The sequence below is a fragment of the Neopelma chrysocephalum genome, unplaced genomic scaffold (assembly GCF_003984885.1).
Source record: "Neopelma chrysocephalum unplaced genomic scaffold, ASM398488v2 Primary Assembly neopelma1_96926, whole genome shotgun sequence".
NCBI lineage: Eukaryota > Metazoa > Chordata > Aves > Passeriformes > Pipridae > Neopelma > Neopelma chrysocephalum.
The window spans coordinates 893286-912724 of NW_020925569.1; the positions used below are offsets into that span (position 1 = coordinate 893286).

Below are 19439 nucleotides of genomic sequence, written 5' to 3' on the forward strand. Positions count from 1 at the left end.
TATTTCACCCCCATGCTTCTGTGCCACACTGCAGCAGCTAAACTAAGCAGGGACCTAACTGGAACAAAAATCATCCTGACGCCTTCCTTTCCCTTTCACCAAAAGATGCAAATAAATACACCGGCTAAACCTAAACAAGCACAGACACATGAATGAATATGGAGGTAAGGTAGGACTTATTGCAGCTGCCGCTTCAATTGTATGGAAACCTACAGTAATAACATTTTAGGTCTTCATCATTAGGATTTTTTGGTGGTGTTTTTAGAGGTTCTTCTATGGTGGGAAGAGGTAATATCATTTAGAAAAATAACTTTATTTTTCTGTACTCAATGTTAAAATAATCTGGAATGCAAGTTGAGCTTGACACAAAGCAGAAACCAGCAGTTCCATCAGTGACATTTAGACACTACTGCAGTTAAGTTTTTCAGAAATTAGAGTCATTTTGAATGAATCCAAAAGCAAGACTCCCAGTAGAGTAAGAAGTGTAAAATTACAAGTCTAAATCTAATCAGGTATAAAACTGAAATTTCCCTGAGAAGATGTAATTACAAACTAGTGTATACACTTTATATCACAATATCAGGGGATTTGAGATTACAAAAGCAATATTTGGCTACAAAAATTTAAATCCAATTCCTTAACACTCCACGCTAAAGACAAAATTTTCAAGAGGACTAAGAATTACATGTAACAGAACTGCAGCAAGCAGACTTAAATTATGACAGCTCGCTTTGCATATCCCCTTCTGCATAGTTTTCAGATCATTTCTAATGTTATATTCCTGAGATCTTTCAGTACTCAGTACAAAGTCTGTACATTCCAGCTGCTTTTCCCCCAACCCTTCATCTTTCTCTTCCAGCTAGCATTGCATTCATGGGAAAAAAATAAGGAATAACCATGAATAACACGCATTTTCCAAGCCTTAAAACTAACAGTTTAGCCAAAGGAAATCCATTAATTACACCTTCTAGAAAATAAATATTCCAAATAGTCAGCCTTCCAAAAGTTGCTATTGTGATTTTGTACCTAAAGCTCTGAGCCTCACCGTGCAATACCAGGGATCCCCATATTCACTTGAGACATGTCTTTTCTTCCCCTTGTCCATGGACAAGGCAGGGAGGGCATCAGCACCACTACACCAACATGGTTTATTATACCCATCATCAGCATTACCACCATCGCTGTTACGTGTCAAAGTACTTAGCAGTATAGTATTTGTATCTATGTTTTGTAACAGGAGCATACAGTATTTCACTTCTTTTGCAAATACAAAGCCTTGTGTCGCAAATACTCTTCCAAACATTTCACTGCAAAAGGGTCAACATCAGTGTCAAACTTATTAGCAAAGAAGTGGTGGTTTCGTAGCATCCAGTTCAAGTCTCCTACCCCAAAAACACAGACAGAACGAATGTGAACTCCACTGCATGGTGGGTACGGTGCACCTTTGGACACGTCACCTTCAAAGTACTGCCACTTGACAAACCTGGCCAGTGCATTCATGTCAGAAACGTCATACTTGTCACTAGAAGAAACTGCACCTGGGACATCAGGGATTCTCTGAATTGTTGCCCACAGGTACTCATCTGGGCTGTAAGTATCTTTTGCCCACTCAATGAACTTAAGTATTTTGCTGCTTTCTAACACATATTCTACAAATCTTCTGCTAACTATAAAATAGGCACTACCAGAAAAAATTGGAGTACTGAGAGGTGGTAGTTGTTTGTCTGTGCCTGTGTTCTTTATTTTACCATCAACAATCTCATGGTGTTTTTTCCACCTTACTTCTTTATAAACAGGCATTTTTTCTGTTTCCAAGCTGTTTTCACCTTTAAGGGCTTTTAATTTCTCTACTATTTCCTGGTTGGTTTTTATAGGAAAGTCCATACCACATAGATTTATTAGGTATTTCCAGTTTGAACTTCTACTATAGAGATCTTTCATGCAGTTAATGTCTGCCTGCACTCTGCTCCATGAAGCATATACCACACTCTCTAACTGGCTTGAAATAAAGACATTGTCAAAACATGAGACTATTCCCTTCACAGCAGTGAAAAAAGATTCTGGAGATTTTTTGTCTACATGAATGCAGTAAAAATTCTGTGGAGCATAGATTGATCTTAGAAGTCTATCAAGCATCTCAATTTTGTGATAAACCACTATTGAGTAAGCAATCGGAAATTCTGCCTCTTCATTGCTGAGAGGTTCCATAATGTATTTCCTAGTCTTGGTGAAGGAAGCACAGTCTGCCGTCATGTTAATATAATCATTTGTTGTTAGCCTGGGGCGTTTCTTAAATGACACTGACAATGTCTCAAGCTTTACCTTTTGGATTTCTTCTACATCCCCCTCAATAATCTTGGTGCAGTTAACATTGCTAATAGGATCTTCTTTTGTTAGCTCTAGATGTCTCTGATTTAAGAAGTCTTCTTTCTGGTTAACTTTCAAAACTGAAATGATTACTAAAATAAGAGTTAGACCCAAGAAAAGCCTGAAGCGCAAGTTATGGCAAAACCGTAATTTCCTCTTCAGCATTTCAAATACCAGGTAGCTTCGCACAGCTAAAAAAAAAAAATGTCCTCCCTTCTGCTCATATCAGCATCAACAACTTCAGAAACAAGTTTTTTTTTTTCTCAGGAATTTGGCGAGTTTGTCAGGGAAATGGAAGGAAAAATCCTAAAAAGAAATGAAATATGATGTCATTCAAAGACTAAAACATTTCTTAAAAAAATTAGTAATTAATAATCACATTGTTATTTAGTGACATTAGAAAGATGAATAGTTCAGCCAAAAATATTCTGTTGAAAATCAGAAATTAATGAATAAAATTAGTTTATTTTTCCAGAAAAAGAGTGGGAGAAGCAGATAGTTTTTTATGAAACCCTATTTCCACAGTACTAAGACTGCAAACCAAAGTTCAGTAAGAAAACAGAGCTGATTCAGCTGCATCTAACAAAATTTAAGTCAGATACATTACTGAGAAGCAAGTATTTCTTGTTAATTCATGCTTCAGAGTTTGACAAGAATGTTTTATACCCATTTCAGTGTTGACACAGACATTTGACATAGACATTATCATTAAAACTTACCACTTCCTGGATGGTAGTCATGCTTTATTTCTCACAATAAAAGAAGGCAATAAAGGCAAAGAAGATCCTGAAGCCTTTCAACATTTTTATGTGAGGTACAGTCTCTTCAACATCTTGTGCATGAGCTTAGAAATACCAGCAGGAAACAGCTGATGAGAAGAGGAGGGGAAATTAGTATAGCACAGCACCTCAGTTTTGAGAGAGTTGTGAGAACAACTGTTACTGAATTGCTGAAATACCTTTCTAAGGTAAAAGACAATACTTATCACCTATTTCTCAAGCTGACTTGTGTGAAGTCACTGCAAATGCACAAACCTAAGAGCACAGCAGTGTTGTATTACCATTGTTTAAACACACTTGTTTTTATGTGGAAATATGCTGCAAGGTTGAGTAGTGGTAAGATTTCTAATATGACAATTTTATTTTCATCTTTACTTCACAGGCACTACATCATTTTTGTTTGTTAGCTTTGTTTCCTCTTAAGCACCTTTTTTCTGTTTCAGATATTCTGTGAAGGGATCACTGCATAGTAATGCAGCTGCTACAGTTGTAGCTGTTGAGAAAACTGCAGTCTAAAGTGTATTACAGAACTGGGTATCTTTTTTTTTTTCTAAGTACTACCTTAAGCAGGCAAATTGATATTTACCTGAATATCAAGAACAGTATATCCTTAAACAACTTACATTGCTACTCAAGTGCCATTTCTATTCACAAATTCACTGCCTAATAATTTAGTGCAGGTTTGAATTTCAACCTCTAACTGCAAAAGCCTATACCATTTTCAGAGAATGTCTTCCAAAATTTGAATCTGTAAGTTAATGAAATATCAAGTATCTGAGAGATATAAAGCTCCTTAAATTTCTGCTACTTTCAAGAAAAAAACAGTGCCTCTGAATAACTTTCTGAACAGCTCTAAGAATAACAGCTACTCAGAAAAACTGGTAAGAAACTTTAGGAAAAAGAAGCGGTACTGCATCCACTTCTGGGTTTTGCTAGAGACTGTTCAGCATAAGAATTTCCTTTTTTTGACCCTCTTTTCTTTAAGCAACCCCAGTATCATTTTAGCTTTTAATTCATCAACTGTGGCTCTTAGCCTGCTACTTGCACATCTCAGAATAGGTACGTTTAAGAAACTGAGACCTGGCATCAGAGTTTTTTGTTAGTAATGCTGCCATTGGGATGCACTACACATTGGGTCCACCACTTTGCCCACAGCACTGCAAACTGAGGGAGCTGACACATGTGCAGGAGATAGGGGGAAGGTGCGGATCACTGCACAAATGTTTAACACAGCCATGAGGATCAGCAGTATTCTAAGCACTATAATCAAGTATTTTGTAACTCAAGCCACCAGCAAGCAGAGACCACAAACTAGACATGAATTTGTGACTAACAGCATTATATAAACATCTTAACTACTGTAAAGTGTACTTTGTTTTCAGAGCTGCAATTGTAATTATTTTATCCTGCATTTCTAATTTATCTTAGGGAGGGCAGACATTTGTTTGGAAGAAAATTTAAATTTTAATCCTTAAGACAAGTAGCCAGGTGAGCTAGCATGCAATTACAGCTGAAAACATAGAGCCGTACATTTTAAGAATCAGGTCTCACACTTTGAATTAAAATAAAATTTTAAAAGGAAAATTCCACAGTTCCAGCTTTTGGTTTGCAATGTGACATCAAACACAATGACATAAGACAGAACAAGTTTTAACATGTTTTATAACTTTATCACACGCTTACTTGATGTCCTGCTAGTTTTGACTGGTAGGTCTGATCCAATAAAAATAATATTCATCACATATTAAATTAACAAAGTAAGGATACAAGCTATGTATGTGATACTGTCTATTACGGTTTTCTGCCTAACAACTTAAGACTTTTTTAGAACTTAAAGTGTACTTCAAATACACTTATATTTGTGATACTTTAGGTGACAGAAGTCGGAATACTTTCTTTAAGCTGTTAGCACTACCATTTTATCCTATTCTTAGTTTTTAGAGGACCACTATCACTGAAGAGTAACACACACTCAAGAAGATTACTACTCCCTCGCTGTTTTTACAATGCAGGAAACAGTCTTAATTGAAAATGACTATTGTGGTCTTCACCTTCTAAAATTTTCAAAGAATAAAGCTTGCTAAGAAGTCTTTCCTGCACCAGTTTCAGAATAAAACTTAATTGAAAGCAGGATAAAGAATCTCTTTCAGAAAGGCCTTGTATACCCAGCTGGGTGCAATTCCTCTATTGTTATGAGCTCAGAATAGTAAGACCCTGCATTTTCATTATACCAAAATGAGAGATCTGCAAACATTTACACATTAACATGGCTCTTATCTTCACATGGAGATTTTTCCCCTGCAGTCAAATTTTTTTTCACTGACACACTGCCTCCTCTGACCAATTTTAACAGTAAGTTACTATTTGTTTACACTTGCAATTTCTAAGTCCTAAAGCTTGATCATATCCCATTCACAGAAGCTGACCTTTACAGGGTAAGATTTGGTACCTTTCATCTAATAATACATCTAATATTCTTAACAAGCCTAGAATACTCATTAATATAGCTTTCAACTGCATTCAGTAAAGCTTTTAACAACTTTTTCTTTAGCTCTGCGTAGTTTTAATGTGCATACTCGAGAATACCCTGTCAGAGGCAGTACTTTGCACTGTGGGAGAGCTGAGAGACGTTTGTGCCGCCACCGAGAAACAGCTTTATTTAGCAACTTTCGTCTTGCTCTCAACTGAAGTTCAGCTGCAGAAGTTACATACCTGACCCACTTCCTTTTTTACTGCCTCCTACTCAAGTCAGAGTCTGTATTTCTGATGCAGTAGTCATTTAAAGGGGAAACTTATAGCAGTTGCTGGTAGCTGGGGTAGTTAGTACAAAGGCTGAGTTAGCCGCCCACTTCCCTCTTTCCTGCCAAAATTATTCTTCACTGCTGTATACAAACTGTACAGTATGATTAAACAAATCCAAGATAATTTCAACTTGATTTCTACTAGAAACTCGTGTTCACCATTTAAACAGACCTTATGGAAAGAAGGATTACTATACCTAATTTAAATCTCCATTTCTGACATCTCTTCTGTGTCAGAGAGCATATCACTTGGCTTATTTGCATCTTAAGTTTGTTTTGTGAACAAATAAAAACAACTAAACAAAAAACTTTTACAACATCATACCACAACTTGGAGGGAGACCAAAGTTCACATGAAGGTTTTATGCAGACAGGCTGGACTGGAGCTGCCAGTCCTAAGAACAAGGATGCTTGTGAGGGCACAGAGCCAGCAGAGCACTGCCACACCAGCCCTGACAAAGGGTGTGAGCCTCAGTCCAGCATCGTGGACACCGGCCTTTGGCCACCAGCACAGCAGACCTCTTCAGCTGTGGTTTCACAGTGGAACTGGTCTGACATCATGATGTGCTGGTGATGAAAGGAACGACCCCACATCTCTGCCAACCACACATCAGGCCAGGAGGGGTACAACAACAGATTGAACCAGCTGGGCTCTAGGGAGCTCTCCAACATCAGCTCTCCTGGTTACCGGCAGGGCCACAAGAGCCCTTGACAGCTCCAACCAGCCCCCTCTGCGCTCCCCAGTGATCTCATTGCACACCAGTGACACCACTGCAGGGCCAGTCTCCAGCCCCCACAGTCTGGCCATGGACAGTGACAAGCTGATCCAGTCCAGCCTCAGCCAGGGAGGTGCCTGATGTCAGGGCACATCTGTGCCCACCAACTGCCCCACTCCTAACCAGGCCCTGACAGACCCGACACGGGGAGCCACCAGCCCTGCGGAGCCACGGAAATCTCCCCTCGCCATGCCACAGTCCAGCAAACACAGGCTCTGGGCTGTAGGCTCTCGCTTGGACTGATTATAGCTGGAAGTGAGAGATACAGCTTTTCCTAAATGAGGTGAAAAGCAACAGCAACCTCTAACCAGCGTTATGCTAGGGTGGCACTGCTCTCTGGGCTATTCACTCTGCCTGAGTTACAGCACCGGTTTTGGGAAAATGGGACTCCTGGCACTCCAGGGCCTCCCTCATGCCAGCTCACCTAAAACACATTGTCCTCCTCCGTCCTGCCTGAAGCAATTTAGAGAGCAGAGTGAAATAGTAAATTAAGTAAATATTTTTTGTATTTAATCAATTACCAATACATTTTCACTCAAAGTATAATTTTTCCTCCAAAAAAGCCGTTAGGGCTTGCAATGAAATGGTGCACAGATCCATGTCATGGTAAGATGAAAATCATTAGGGGCTGGTGGCATAGGAATAAAAGAGAAAAAGCAGTTGTCTTTCAATTTTGGCATTTCATTCTTCTCTCGTATCAGTGGAAAAACAGTTGATGCAATACTTCAAACACTGATTTAGCAGATGCATTGCAGCCTCCAAAATACATCTTGGGCCAGTATAAGCACCAGAAATTCAGAAGGCAGCAGGTACACGGTAAGAAAGTACTCTGGGGTACTTCAGCAGCCTGTACATTTTGTCAAAAGCTGGCAAAAAGGCAGGAAAGACCTTAGAGTTAGGAAGCATCACAGAGGCTGGCAGAAGTCAAAACAAGTTCTAGCAAGAGCAGGGAAGATCTGATAGGTCTTGCAGCCTTAGCTGCAATGTCCTGGTGTCATGACTCTCTCAGCCTTGTGGGCTGCTGAACTAAAGTTTCCTTCATCTTTCTTGCTATTCTGCTTCCTCTAACAAATATCAGAGGAAGCAGACAGTGACGTTTGCTGTGTTGTAGTTGCTTCGGTGACTTTTGGCATAAAGGTACTGTGGAGAGCACCCAGCAACGTGAACATTATGCATAGGCCTCTATTTTATGTCCACAGACACATTAGCTTTTAATCAAAGCTTTACAACAGTTACTTGAAAACTTCCTGGCAGTTGCACTAACATCCTACATCCATGCATGACAACATGAGACTTTTATTTTTACAGAAATGTATTGAAGAAAAGCCAAGTGGAAAATGCAGTACTGAGTACATCCACATCCAAAGTGGTAGTTGGGCTGGGCCAGGAGACAAGTAATCATCTTGATGGGTGGGGAGCGACAGTCAGAAATTACTTATTTTTCTCTGTTCTCACTTTGGAGGAAGAGAAGATATAAGGAAACTTCAGCTACCCCTGACAACAGTAAGTGATGTTGACCTTGCTGTTCTCTTTCCCCACTCACAAATTCCACCCGAGATACAAACCTTTTCCTCAAAACTACAGAATAAGGCCCTCTACTGAGGGTGAATTTGCTGGAAAGCCCTTGAATTTTACCAAGGCATATCTGGGATGCTTCCAAGCATCCCAGTTATTACAATTAGCCTGCTTCCATTCAGATTCAGTTATACAAAACATTAATTCTGATGAGGAAGTGATTTTTAAAGCTGTAAGCACCTTGCATGAACACAAACATGCCTAAGCACAAAGACAGACTGAACGGATACAGTGCTATTGGCAGAGATCTGCCAGACACAGAGCAAAGTCACGTTTACTCAGCCTCTCCATATCAAGCAGCACAATCTTGAAAGCAGATACACCTGTAACTGGATCAAAGAACTCATATTTGTTCCATTAGATAGTTTTCAGTCTTAGTGCAAATGAGAACTGGCCATAAGCTGAGTAGTTGGCTTACCATTAGACTTTATGGGACTCTTAACTTTGAAATCATGCAGAGACAGCAGCAGGGTTTCATGTGGGTACAGTTGTCTGCAATTGACAGCACTCTGCAGGAGTAGGGCTTTTCTTTCAGAGCTGCCTAAGAAAATAATAAAAGAGAAAAATGCACTCCCTTTTTACAGAAAAAAACCTCCACACATTTCTAGCCCCTTTTAAACAAAACTCCACAAATGACTAGTACTGCTACATTCACCACTACATGGAAATTTAATAGTGAGAGTAGATAAAAGTAGATAGCTGCTTTTTTCAGAGATAAAAAAAAGGATTAAAATAAATTCAAACCCTTGGGTTATTTTTGGAGAGCTTATATTCAAATGTTAGGAATCTGACACAGTAAAATATTTGTGTTTAAAAAAATGAGTAAAACCCACATGAACATACACTCTGTGTAAACTGTAAACTGAAAAAAGTTACTAGCCTTTCTAGTACACTCTTGTACTACTGTATCAAGTAAATCTTATGCAGAACAGTTCAAAGCCTGATTACTATTTGCATTCCTGTCTATCCTTAGAGGCCCCACCGACAGAGCTAATGGTAAGAAATTTCAGCTAAAGAGAGTAAAGATGTTACGGCAAAGTCATTCAGTGCCCAGTTCCTACCTCAAGAATTCTGTGACTCTTAGCATGGACAAAAAGATACGTTTTACCTTAAGGTAACTAACACTGAAATTACACAGAAATCCCAAAACAAAAAAATCACAAAATCTTTAAAGTAATGTCGTCCTATTTAATACCCAGTAAAACAGTTCATCAAGGTAATTTGGCTACTTCAAAGTAAAATGTGTATCTATTTTTTTCACATAATTCTAAAGTAGCAACTATAATTTCACCAGAAACAAGAGCAGTCACTGCACTCCTCACGCCCACCTACAAAATTTTGCTGATTGCTGCCTTGGGACAATGCTGTATTTCAGAATGGGACACGCTGGCAGGAAAGGTAATCTATAAAAACACAACTAAATCTCATGGCAGAAGGAAGAGGCTGTCAAATTTCTGAGTACTTGGATCCCTCTTCAAGCACAACATATAAAATATTCTGAGGAGATATTCCTTAGCCCTATGCAGAAGCCATCGTTTTAAAGCCATGCCTACACTTAAGAGTTTCTCAGTGAGCTAAAGGATCATCAGTGAGCTTTCTGGGATAATCTATCACAGATGAGGTTTCTGTTTGTTTTATTAAGTTCCTCTAACAGCACCACGATTAACCTGCATATAATACTGCTTTACAGTGCAAGAAATGGTGTCCTTGGAGCTATGAAGTAACCTTAATAGTACAAGTTACTTGTAGTGTTGGGCATGCTGCATTTCTGTGGAACTACCTTTTTTCACCATTCCTAAGACAGAATTCTAGGCTGATAGGTGTTCTCAAGAGCAAGTTTCAGGAGCTTATAAACCAAAGCAAGTGGAGAACTTCTGAATTATGTTGAAAGCCAAAGGAAAACAGAGAGGAGATTATTAAAAAAACAAAATTAAATCTTTTCATAAGACTAGCAGTGGGCTTTCCAACGTGGTAACAATGGTAACAAATTTGAAGAGCAGGATTTTGTTCAGTGAACACCATATTCTCAGCAAATAGACTGTAAACCTTTAGCTCGTATGTTTGCCTCTGCATTTGGTTTATGTTAGAAAAAAAGGTAGAGTTGGCAAAGGGTTATATTTAGCAACTTTTGGCTCTTCTGGCCTCAGGAATTAAGTATTACCCCAGACAATTCAGATTTCATAGGAAAGACATTATGCTGATAACTAACATTTATTATAGGCAGAGTAGAAAATCAATGAGGAGACAAAATATAAGTACTATTTTCTTTTGTATACACATACTTTCAAAAGCAATGTACCATCGTAACTGAGCTCCAACTGCAGCTACAAATACTGCATTATTTTTCACAAGGATTTTCAAGTCGAAATAGACGAGAAAGCTATATTTGTCCCCTCTCATCTCACTACCATTTCTGACTGTCATTCTTGCCAGCTCTGTGGTCACCCACCTCATATTCCATTAAAAATGAAATTTAAAATAGTGGACTCCAAAATGGCAATTCCCTCCTGCTGCCACTCCTCCCCTCTCCCACAAAGAAGTCTACTTTTTTGAGCAACACTGAAAGGAGGCAAAGTGCCAGAGCATAACTGAAACTCCTGTCAGGCTTCTTTCACAGTCCTCTCACCCAACCCCGGCCACAGAAAACTATTTACAACCTTCTAAACAGTTTCTCAATTCTGAAGGAAAAAAAAAAAAAGAAAAGAAAAAGGTAGTTCCAGTGAGTTTAAGGGGGGGGAGGGGAAGCCACACCCCAGGACTGCAATACCTCGAGCATCAGATGTCCCCGAATTCTGTGCTCGCTAACAGATTTCACACCCAACCACCACCCCCCGAGGGCAACGGCCTGCCCCAGGCTCTCCTGCACGCACTGCCGCGGGAAGAGGCAAAGGGAGGATGGAAAGACACAGAGACAGATAGAAAGTGAGGAAACAGAACAAACAAACAAAAAAGGAAGCGTGGAGAGATAAAAGCAGAGCAAAAAGGTAGAAGGAAAACGGGAAGAAAAGGGAAAAGACTGGGAAAACAAAATAATTACAACCAAAGAGAAAAGGAGAGAGGGGAGAAGGGGGTAAAGGGAGAGAAAAGGAGGGGGCAAGCGGGGAAAGAGGGAAGAAGAGGGGGGAGGGGGGTAAGGAAAGAAAAAAAGGGGAAAAAAGAGAGAAGGGGAGGGAAAGCTTGGGGAGGGAAGAGGGAAGAGAGAGGAGAAAAGTAAGGAGAGAGGCACAAAAATGCGCCTCCCTGCACTCCAGTGCGGCACCTGCCCGATGGTCCTGCCGCTCCTGGAGTTGCGCTGCTCCGCTCCGCAGGGTAGAGCGGCCGGGAAGAGCGATGCTCCAGCCCGGCAGAGCCGCCACCCGCTCCGGGGCCACGCCGTTCCCAGTCCGGCGGCAGTGCCCACCTGCGAGGCCGCGCTCAGTGCAGGAGGGGGCAGCCCCGGGACCCGCCGGGAGCCCGGCAGCGCGGCACGTCCCGCCTGCGGCCGGCGCCGGACTGCGGCCGCTGCACTGGCCCGTCCGCCCCCGGGCGGTCCCGCGCCTCTCACGACGCCACCCACCCATCCACCCCCTAGTCCGACCCGACCCTCTGCGGGCCGCCAGCGTGTCCCGCCCCCGCCTCTCCGCCCCACCCCCGCCCCCGTCTTTACCTGGACCGAGACGCAGCCAGTAGCCTTGGCAATGGGCCTTGTTTGTCCTTTTTTTACTTTTTTTTTTTTAACGCTTCCCCTGGTAATGCTGGTAGCGTTGGAACCCACGTAGGAGGGGGACAACTCCTGTGCGACTCAAGGCAACAAAGGGCTTTCTCGCGGTTCCCCGTCAGGAGGAGACAACACCCGCAGGGAATAGCCCCAGACGGCCACGCGCCCACCGGAGCTGGTGGCCGGGTGCTACCTCGAGGCAAGGGGGAAAGCCACCGCGAAGGCGCTGAGCGGGCTCGGCGTTCGTGAGCGGGGGGACCCGACGGGGCCAGTGCTCCCCAGCCTACCCGGAGCTGGCCTTCCGCACACAATGTGGGTTGAAATGGGTCAGTGGGGGAGAATCGAGAGATGGAAGAGAGGATGGGGTGAGAAGGCACCTGGCCTGGCTGGGAAGCTGTGCGCGAAACTTAACAGCGGTGAAGAGTAAAAACGTGCCTGGACAGAGTCTGAAGACGACTCTGATTTCTTGTTTGCTTTTTCCCATCAAATATGACGATACATACTCCACGGGATTTGGAGAGCTGTGAAACATAAAGGTGGAGGAGCTTCCAGACAAGCAGCTGCTTATTATTTTACCAAAGTACTTAGAAAGAAAACAGAAAATTAATTTCAAGGAAATAGGAAGTTCAATAAAAGTGTGTACCTCATGAAAAAATCCCGAGTGCTGCAGCCTGCAGCAGCTTGAACAGTGCTTGTAGAATTCCCCTAAAATCCCTGCACATCAGCATTATCTGGAGTGCACTGTGATTTGGCAGCTGGAGGCACATCTAATAGACTCTCCCGTCCTTACTTCATCCCAGTTGTGAGCTCCTACTGAAAGGTCCTACATCTGCACGGATCAAGAGGCTGGAAACTGACAAGAAAATGAGAAGATTGGACTTCAAGGCTTTCACTAGGAAATAGCTGCCAGAAGAAGGGGGAATTGCCTCCATGTGTCACCACTTGGATCAGACAGCTTATTTTAGGAATGGACTGCATAACCTCAAATCTTCATAATTAGTTGTCAAGAAAATTTTCACTGTATGTATACCTGTGTGTAGAGAAGTAGTGTATAAGTGCATGCTGTTTAGGCAGTTGTCCCTTTTTACTAACATATCTGGGGGGGGGAAGGGAGTCTTCTAGTGTGTCTGTTATTTATAGAGCTGAACTTCTGGTTCTTTGTGGAGCACCATGCCAAAAAAGCTTTTTGTCTCTAAACCCAGCAGAAGCTGGTAACAGGAGAGAGAAATCTGTGGGGAGGGGGCAAGATTTCCTGTTAGTTTTTCCCATGAAGAGTAATGTTTTATCATCAGTAATGATCTATGATTACAGGCAGTGACTGTATCCTCTTGGTCTTGCAAATTAGAAGAATAAAAGCATAAATTTAAGTATTTGTTTTCTTGCTAAACCACCTGCAATGCATTGCAGAATTGTAATTGCAGTACAAGTAAGTAACAGCAGAGCTGAACACTGAGAATTCTTAAGAGAGTGAATTGGGTAAGCTTTGGGGGCAGATGTTTGCTCTCATGGTTTTCCATCCCCCCTGCGCTAACTACTTACACAGCTAAAGATGCAAAGAAGTGTGTGATGCAATGTCATCAAACCAGAGTTGATGAATATTTGTGCAGAAACAGAAAAGTACCTCTAACAAGTACTTCCTGTGAGAGAAAAAAAAAAGCATTAAAGTTATTACTGAATGTAGTTATTTCAGGTAGCTGAAGTTAAGAAGTCTTTTACTCTCTAACTCTTGCGCAGATAGAAAGTGAAGTTCTCCATAGACTGACATGATTACAGAGGTGGTGATCCTTGGCTGACCATGCTGGCAAAGACTCATTTGTTTATTGCAGCTTTGTAACATTTCAAGGACCATAAGTGTTTGACTTATGGTTCCTTTCATGGATAGTTTTTGTCAACTGATCCTGAAATAAAATGGATGAAGTGGGTTTGCACCTGGTTTTCACTCTTCTAACCTTGAGTCCGGAATATGAAGATGACAGAGTCCACAAGCTGCCCTTCCTGCTGTGTGACAGACTGCTGACAGATGTGACTGTATGGCAGCTGTAAAGCAAAAGTGAAAAGGTTACATCACTTACAATTTTGGAAGTACTGACAGAGAAATTAAAACAGTAGAAAAAGTGGAACTTAGGGACAAAATATAGACAAAAGTGAACAAAAAGGAAGTCACAAATATAGGAAATTTAAAATACATAAATGATTTTGCTGTGAATTTTGATTGTTTGGAATGAAATCAGCTTGTACAGGAGTATTTCACAGATATGGTAAGACCAAGAATCCAGTGCGAACAAGGCATACAAAGAACACTGAGAAAGTTTCGAGAATAGTTTTTTGCGCATGGCTAAACTTACATAGTTACAGTGCAGGAGAATACAGCTTAAATATATTTCCACTAGGAGGACAGCTGTCTTTATACTTTCTCCAAGTTGATATTAGTATCTCATTTGTAATTTGACAGCTGCCTTTAGGCTTTTAGGCTTTTTCTTGGAAAACATAAAGAATACAAAACATTTCCAAATACCTTAGATTTTTTTAATGCTATGTCAAAAGTTTAAGCTGCAAAGAATTTTTTAAGCCTAATGTTTACTGCTAATTCTTTTATCTTCTCAATTTTACCAGTTTCAAGGAAGTAAAACTTTCCTTTTCATGAAAGTAGCATGGTCTAGCATGTTGTAATGTTAACTGAGTTTTTGTGTTTTATAAGTAAATATCTGTTTCTTGTGGTAGTTCAGACCTAGCTTTAGGAATATGCAAGATCCTAATATATATATAACCTCAGATAGACAGAGGATCTTACCTCAGGTTTGAATCCTGCTAGGGCTTGAAGGTTTTTCAAATTAAGAGACTGTGATCTTACTACATTAGCCTTCTCTAAGGAAAGAGTTGCTACACTCCAGAAATTTGTATTATCTTTTCTGCAAACATACCTAGTAACATTTCCTTTTGTTGTAAATTTTAAGAGATGCTCCTGCCCTAGAGTCCCCATACTTCTGGCTTTGTACCTGAATAGGGGAAAAAAGTAATCTTCAGTTTGCAGATGAACTCCTGAAAGCTGAGCCTCTATATTGGGGCCGGAGAAATGCAAACACCGTGTGCTGAAATAAAAGGTCCTAAGAAGATGATCACAGCTGCCAAAACCACTTTAACACAAAACATTGTCTGACAGAAGGAAGACACCTCAACCCATTTAAGAAAATAAAGAAAAATACATCTGAAGCACATTGTAGCATTCTTCTCTTTGGAACAAAATGTCTTCTGGTATGAGTGAGTATTAATTTCTAGGGATGAGCATGGCTTATGCCTAAAGTTAATAAGGGAAGGTCATATTTTCTTGCTCAGACGATGTGTAATATATATTAGAGATATTCTTTTATTTTAGCTGTTGTGTGTTTACACAGAATTGTCATACTTTTTGAGAGACAATTTTTTCAGGTAAGTTTAAAATAAGTTTAGTATGAATTAACTATCAGTACTGTATGATCAAGGACATCCTGGGACAAATTCTTTCCTGGACACTGGCTGGCAGTTAGTACTAATTACAGAATTGAAAACTGTGTGGAGTGGATTGCAGCCTCGAGTTGACAAAATTAACTGTAAAACATATACTGGGCAAAGTAGGGGCCTCTCATTGTACCATTGTGGTGGGTTTGACCTTGGTTTGCTGCCAGATGCCTACCCAGCTCTCTTGCTTTGCTTCCTTCGTGGAACAGGGTGAGAAAATTACAGGGAAAAGCTTATGGGTTGGAATAAAGACAAGGACATTACTTAGCAATTACTGTCATGGTCAAAACAGACTCAGCTTGGGAAAGATTAATTTACTGTCAATTAAAGATAGAGTGGAATGGTGAGAAAAAAAAGCAGACAAAACTATAACCACCTTCCCCTTAGATCCTCTGGTTTCTTCTCAGGCTCAACTTCACCCCTTCTTCACCCTTCTCCTTGAGTGGTGCAGGGACATGAGGCAAGAGCATAACTGCTCCTCTCTGCCACTCCTTCATCCTGGTGCTGTTCTCTTCCATGTCCCTGTAAGGGATATAGTCCTTCACAAACTGCTGCACTGTGGGTCCTTTCCACGGGCTTCTGTCCTTCAGGACAGACTGCTCCAGCATGGTTTCCTGCCCTGGGCAGCTGCTCCTGCCCGGAGCTTGCATAGCCTATCCACTGCCTGCAGCTTCCTTCAAAACACATCCACCCTCTGCAGAATGGGATCTTCCATTGGCTGCGTGTGGATATCTGTTCAACAGTGATCATCCATGGGGTGCAGCAGGACCACCTGCTCCACTGTGTTCTTCTCCAGAGGGCTGCAGGGGAATCTCTGCTCCAGCATCTGGAGCACCTCCTCCCCTTCTTTCTCCACTGGCATTGGTGTCTGCAGGGCTATTTCTTCCATTTTTCTCACTTTTCTCTCTCACAGCTGCTATACAGTGGTTGTTACACTTTTTAAAATACGTTATCACAGAGGTGCCACCAGTATCACTGACAGGCTCAGCTTTGGCCAGCAGTGGGTCCATCTTGGAGCTGTCTGGAACCAGCTGTGTCCTGTATAAGGCCTCTCCCTGCAGCCACCACCTCACCCCACCAACTTTGCCAAGTAAACCAAATCAAACCACTTACGTTATTTTTTGTTACTCTGATCTAGCTAAAAAGTGTGATTTGCTGATTGCACTGAAAATGTGAGAAGCAAGCCTGGCATCAACATGTCTGCCGGAGGAATGAATGTCCCCTCCTGCTGGCTGCTTTGGCAAAAGTGGTGAAAGATCAGCCTGGCGTAGCCTGGCAAAGCCAGTACTTTGACCATAAGGAGAATCAGTCGAAGTCCTCCCAAGACACTAAAAAAAGAGACAAACTTGAAGCTTTCGAACTATTTCAAATTTTACTTATGAAAAATATCAATTGTCTTAGAAATTCCCCTTTCCCAAAGTAATAATAAATCAATACCAATATTATGTACACAAATGTAAATAAATACATACATACGTACATGTATACATACATACATGGAGACGTATGTGTATGTATACACCAGGAATTCTGAACTAATGTTTGAGTCCGTTTCATTTGTCCTCTACACTTCTGAGACATTTAATGAATTTCAGAGCCTGGTCTCATAATTGCTTAAAAGGTGATCAAACTGCTGAAAGGACTGCAGACTGTGTATCTGCAATGCTCTGCTCAAGCCCTTCCTATGATTGTCTGTTAACTGTTTTGTAACTCAGCTTTCCCAGTAAAGTGTGTTTCATTTCTCTTTCTCTTTGTTGAAAGTGGTCTGTTATTACAGCTTCTGGTGGGTTGATCCTGGCTGGATGCCAGGTGCCCACCAGAGCTGTTCCATCAATCCCCTTCCTCAGCTGGACAGGGGAGAGAAAAAAAATGTAACAAAAAGCTTGTGGGTCAAGGTAAGGGCAGGGACATGTCACTCAGCAATTACTGTCACAGACAAAACAGACCCAACTTGGGGAAACAAGTTTATTACCAATCTCAAGTTAAGGAAAAATAAAACTAAATCATAGAAACACCTTTAGTCCCACCTCTCCCTTTTTCCCAGGATCAAGTTCACTCCTGATTTTCTCTACCTCCTCTCCACAAATGCCACATGGGGCTGGGTAATGCCAGCTGTGTTCAGTTCATCGTACATTGTTTCTGCCATTCCTTCCTTCTCAAGGGGAGGACTCCTCACACTCTTCTCTGCTCCAGTGGGGGTCCCTGCCATGGTCCCTGCCATGAACTTCTCCAATTTGGGTACTTCCCACAGTCAGCAGTCCTTCAAAACTGTATGCGTCCCTTCCACAGGATGCAGTCCTTCAGGAAAAGACTGCTCCAGCATGGGTCACTGTGGGGTCACAAGTTCTGCCAGGAAACCTGCTCCAGAGTGGGTGCATTTCCATGGGGCCACAGCCTTCTTCAGGCATCCACCTGCTCTGACACTGGGTCCTCCACAGACCCCACCATAGCCCTCCATGGGCACAGCTGCCTTACCATGGTCTGTACCAGGGCTGCAGGAGAACCTCTGCTCCGGTGCCTGGGGCACCTCCTCTCCCTCCTTCTCCACTGACCTTGGTGTCTGCAGGGTTGTTTCTTTCACATACTCTTATTCCTCTCTTTGACTGCAATTGCTCCTGCACAGCAAGTTTTCCTCTTCTCAAATATGCTATCCCAGAGGCACTATCTCTGTCAATGATGGACTCAGCCTTGGCCAGCAATGGGTCCATCTTGGAGCCGCTGGCACTGGCTCTGTCAGACATGGGGGAAGGTTCTCACAAAAAAAACTCCTGCAGCTGCCCGGCCACCAAAACCTTGCCATGCAAAGTCAATACAAGCTGTGAGAACATTCCACAATAAATTGGTTTATATTCTCTTGTGCTCATGTTTTGCTAGTTAAACATCTATTTTCTTTCTACTACGAACAGTAAACTCATGTGATCCTATATCACATGAGCAGCACCTTTGATTAAGTTATAATATTTTTACAATGACAGTATTTTGTTGCTAGTTGTTATACAATCTGGTAGTCTGGTGCTAAGCTTCCTATATGCATTTTGCTGACATCGCAGACTTCAGGGTTGTTAGTATAGCATGTATAGCTAATATGATTTCATGTTATACTGTCCGGTGTTGCTACTTGTAGACAGGATTAAAAAAGAATTCTGTATCAACACTTTTTTTCTGGCATATGCAAACATTAATGCCAGCTTAGGACTGTGACTATAAAGTGCCTTTGGATGTTATTTATATGTACAGCATTAACCTCTTGCCTTACTTTGTTCTTTCTTTATCATCAAGCTTTCAACACCTACTTACAATTTCCTCATATTGCTTTCTTTATGACATTTTGTCAAATTTCTTTGAAATAGACAGTACTTTTATTATTTCTGGATTTTCTTTTAGTTAGACTTTCCCTGTATCTTATCTGTTATTGTGGGTTCCCATTTTATAGCAGGGTTGCTCTGCTGGCATAAGCTGAAAATTTTTCAAAAGGATTTCAATTTTAAGGATTTTTTTTTTAAACAAAATTTGCTCTGCTGGAAACAGAATATCTGTCTCTGTCCCTCTGGGCAGTCAGTCTCCATACACATATACACCATATATGTGATTCCTGAGAAACTGCACAATAGTATGAAATCTGAACACGTGAATTTTCCAGTACTTCTGTAGGAGTTCTTTTCTACTATGGAAATGGAGCAATTTTATCAAAAAGATGGATATTGCTGGGTTGTGTATTCTACAGTACCTTATACAGTCTTTCACAGTGCTCTTTCCAAACTCGTCCTATTGATTTTGCAGACTTAAGTTTCCAAATCTGTCTTGTTTCTTTATGTTTCCAAGATTTAGTGGTTTGGTTGCATAGGCATTATTTTTCTGCCCTGGAGGGTACATGCGGGGTCCTAATTACAGACTAGTGAATTCACCTTCTGCAATTCACCACACCTTTTTTTTTTTCCCTAAGTTTAAA

The 19439-nt window shown here is 41.3% G+C and overlaps 1 protein-coding gene across 1 annotated transcript; it reads right to left on the bottom strand.

The window, feature by feature from the left end:
- Nucleotides 1-279: 279 nt before the first annotated feature.
- GCNT1 (glucosaminyl (N-acetyl) transferase 1) lies at nt 280-2668 on the bottom strand. The gene is given in 3 exon segments (XM_027670705.1): nt 280-1106; nt 1172-2568; nt 2571-2668. Coding segments are annotated over 2 exon segments (1338 nt in total). The 5' UTR covers nt 2592-2668; the 3' UTR covers nt 280-1106; nt 1172-1251.
- Between the last annotated feature and the right edge of the window lie 16771 nt (nt 2669-19439).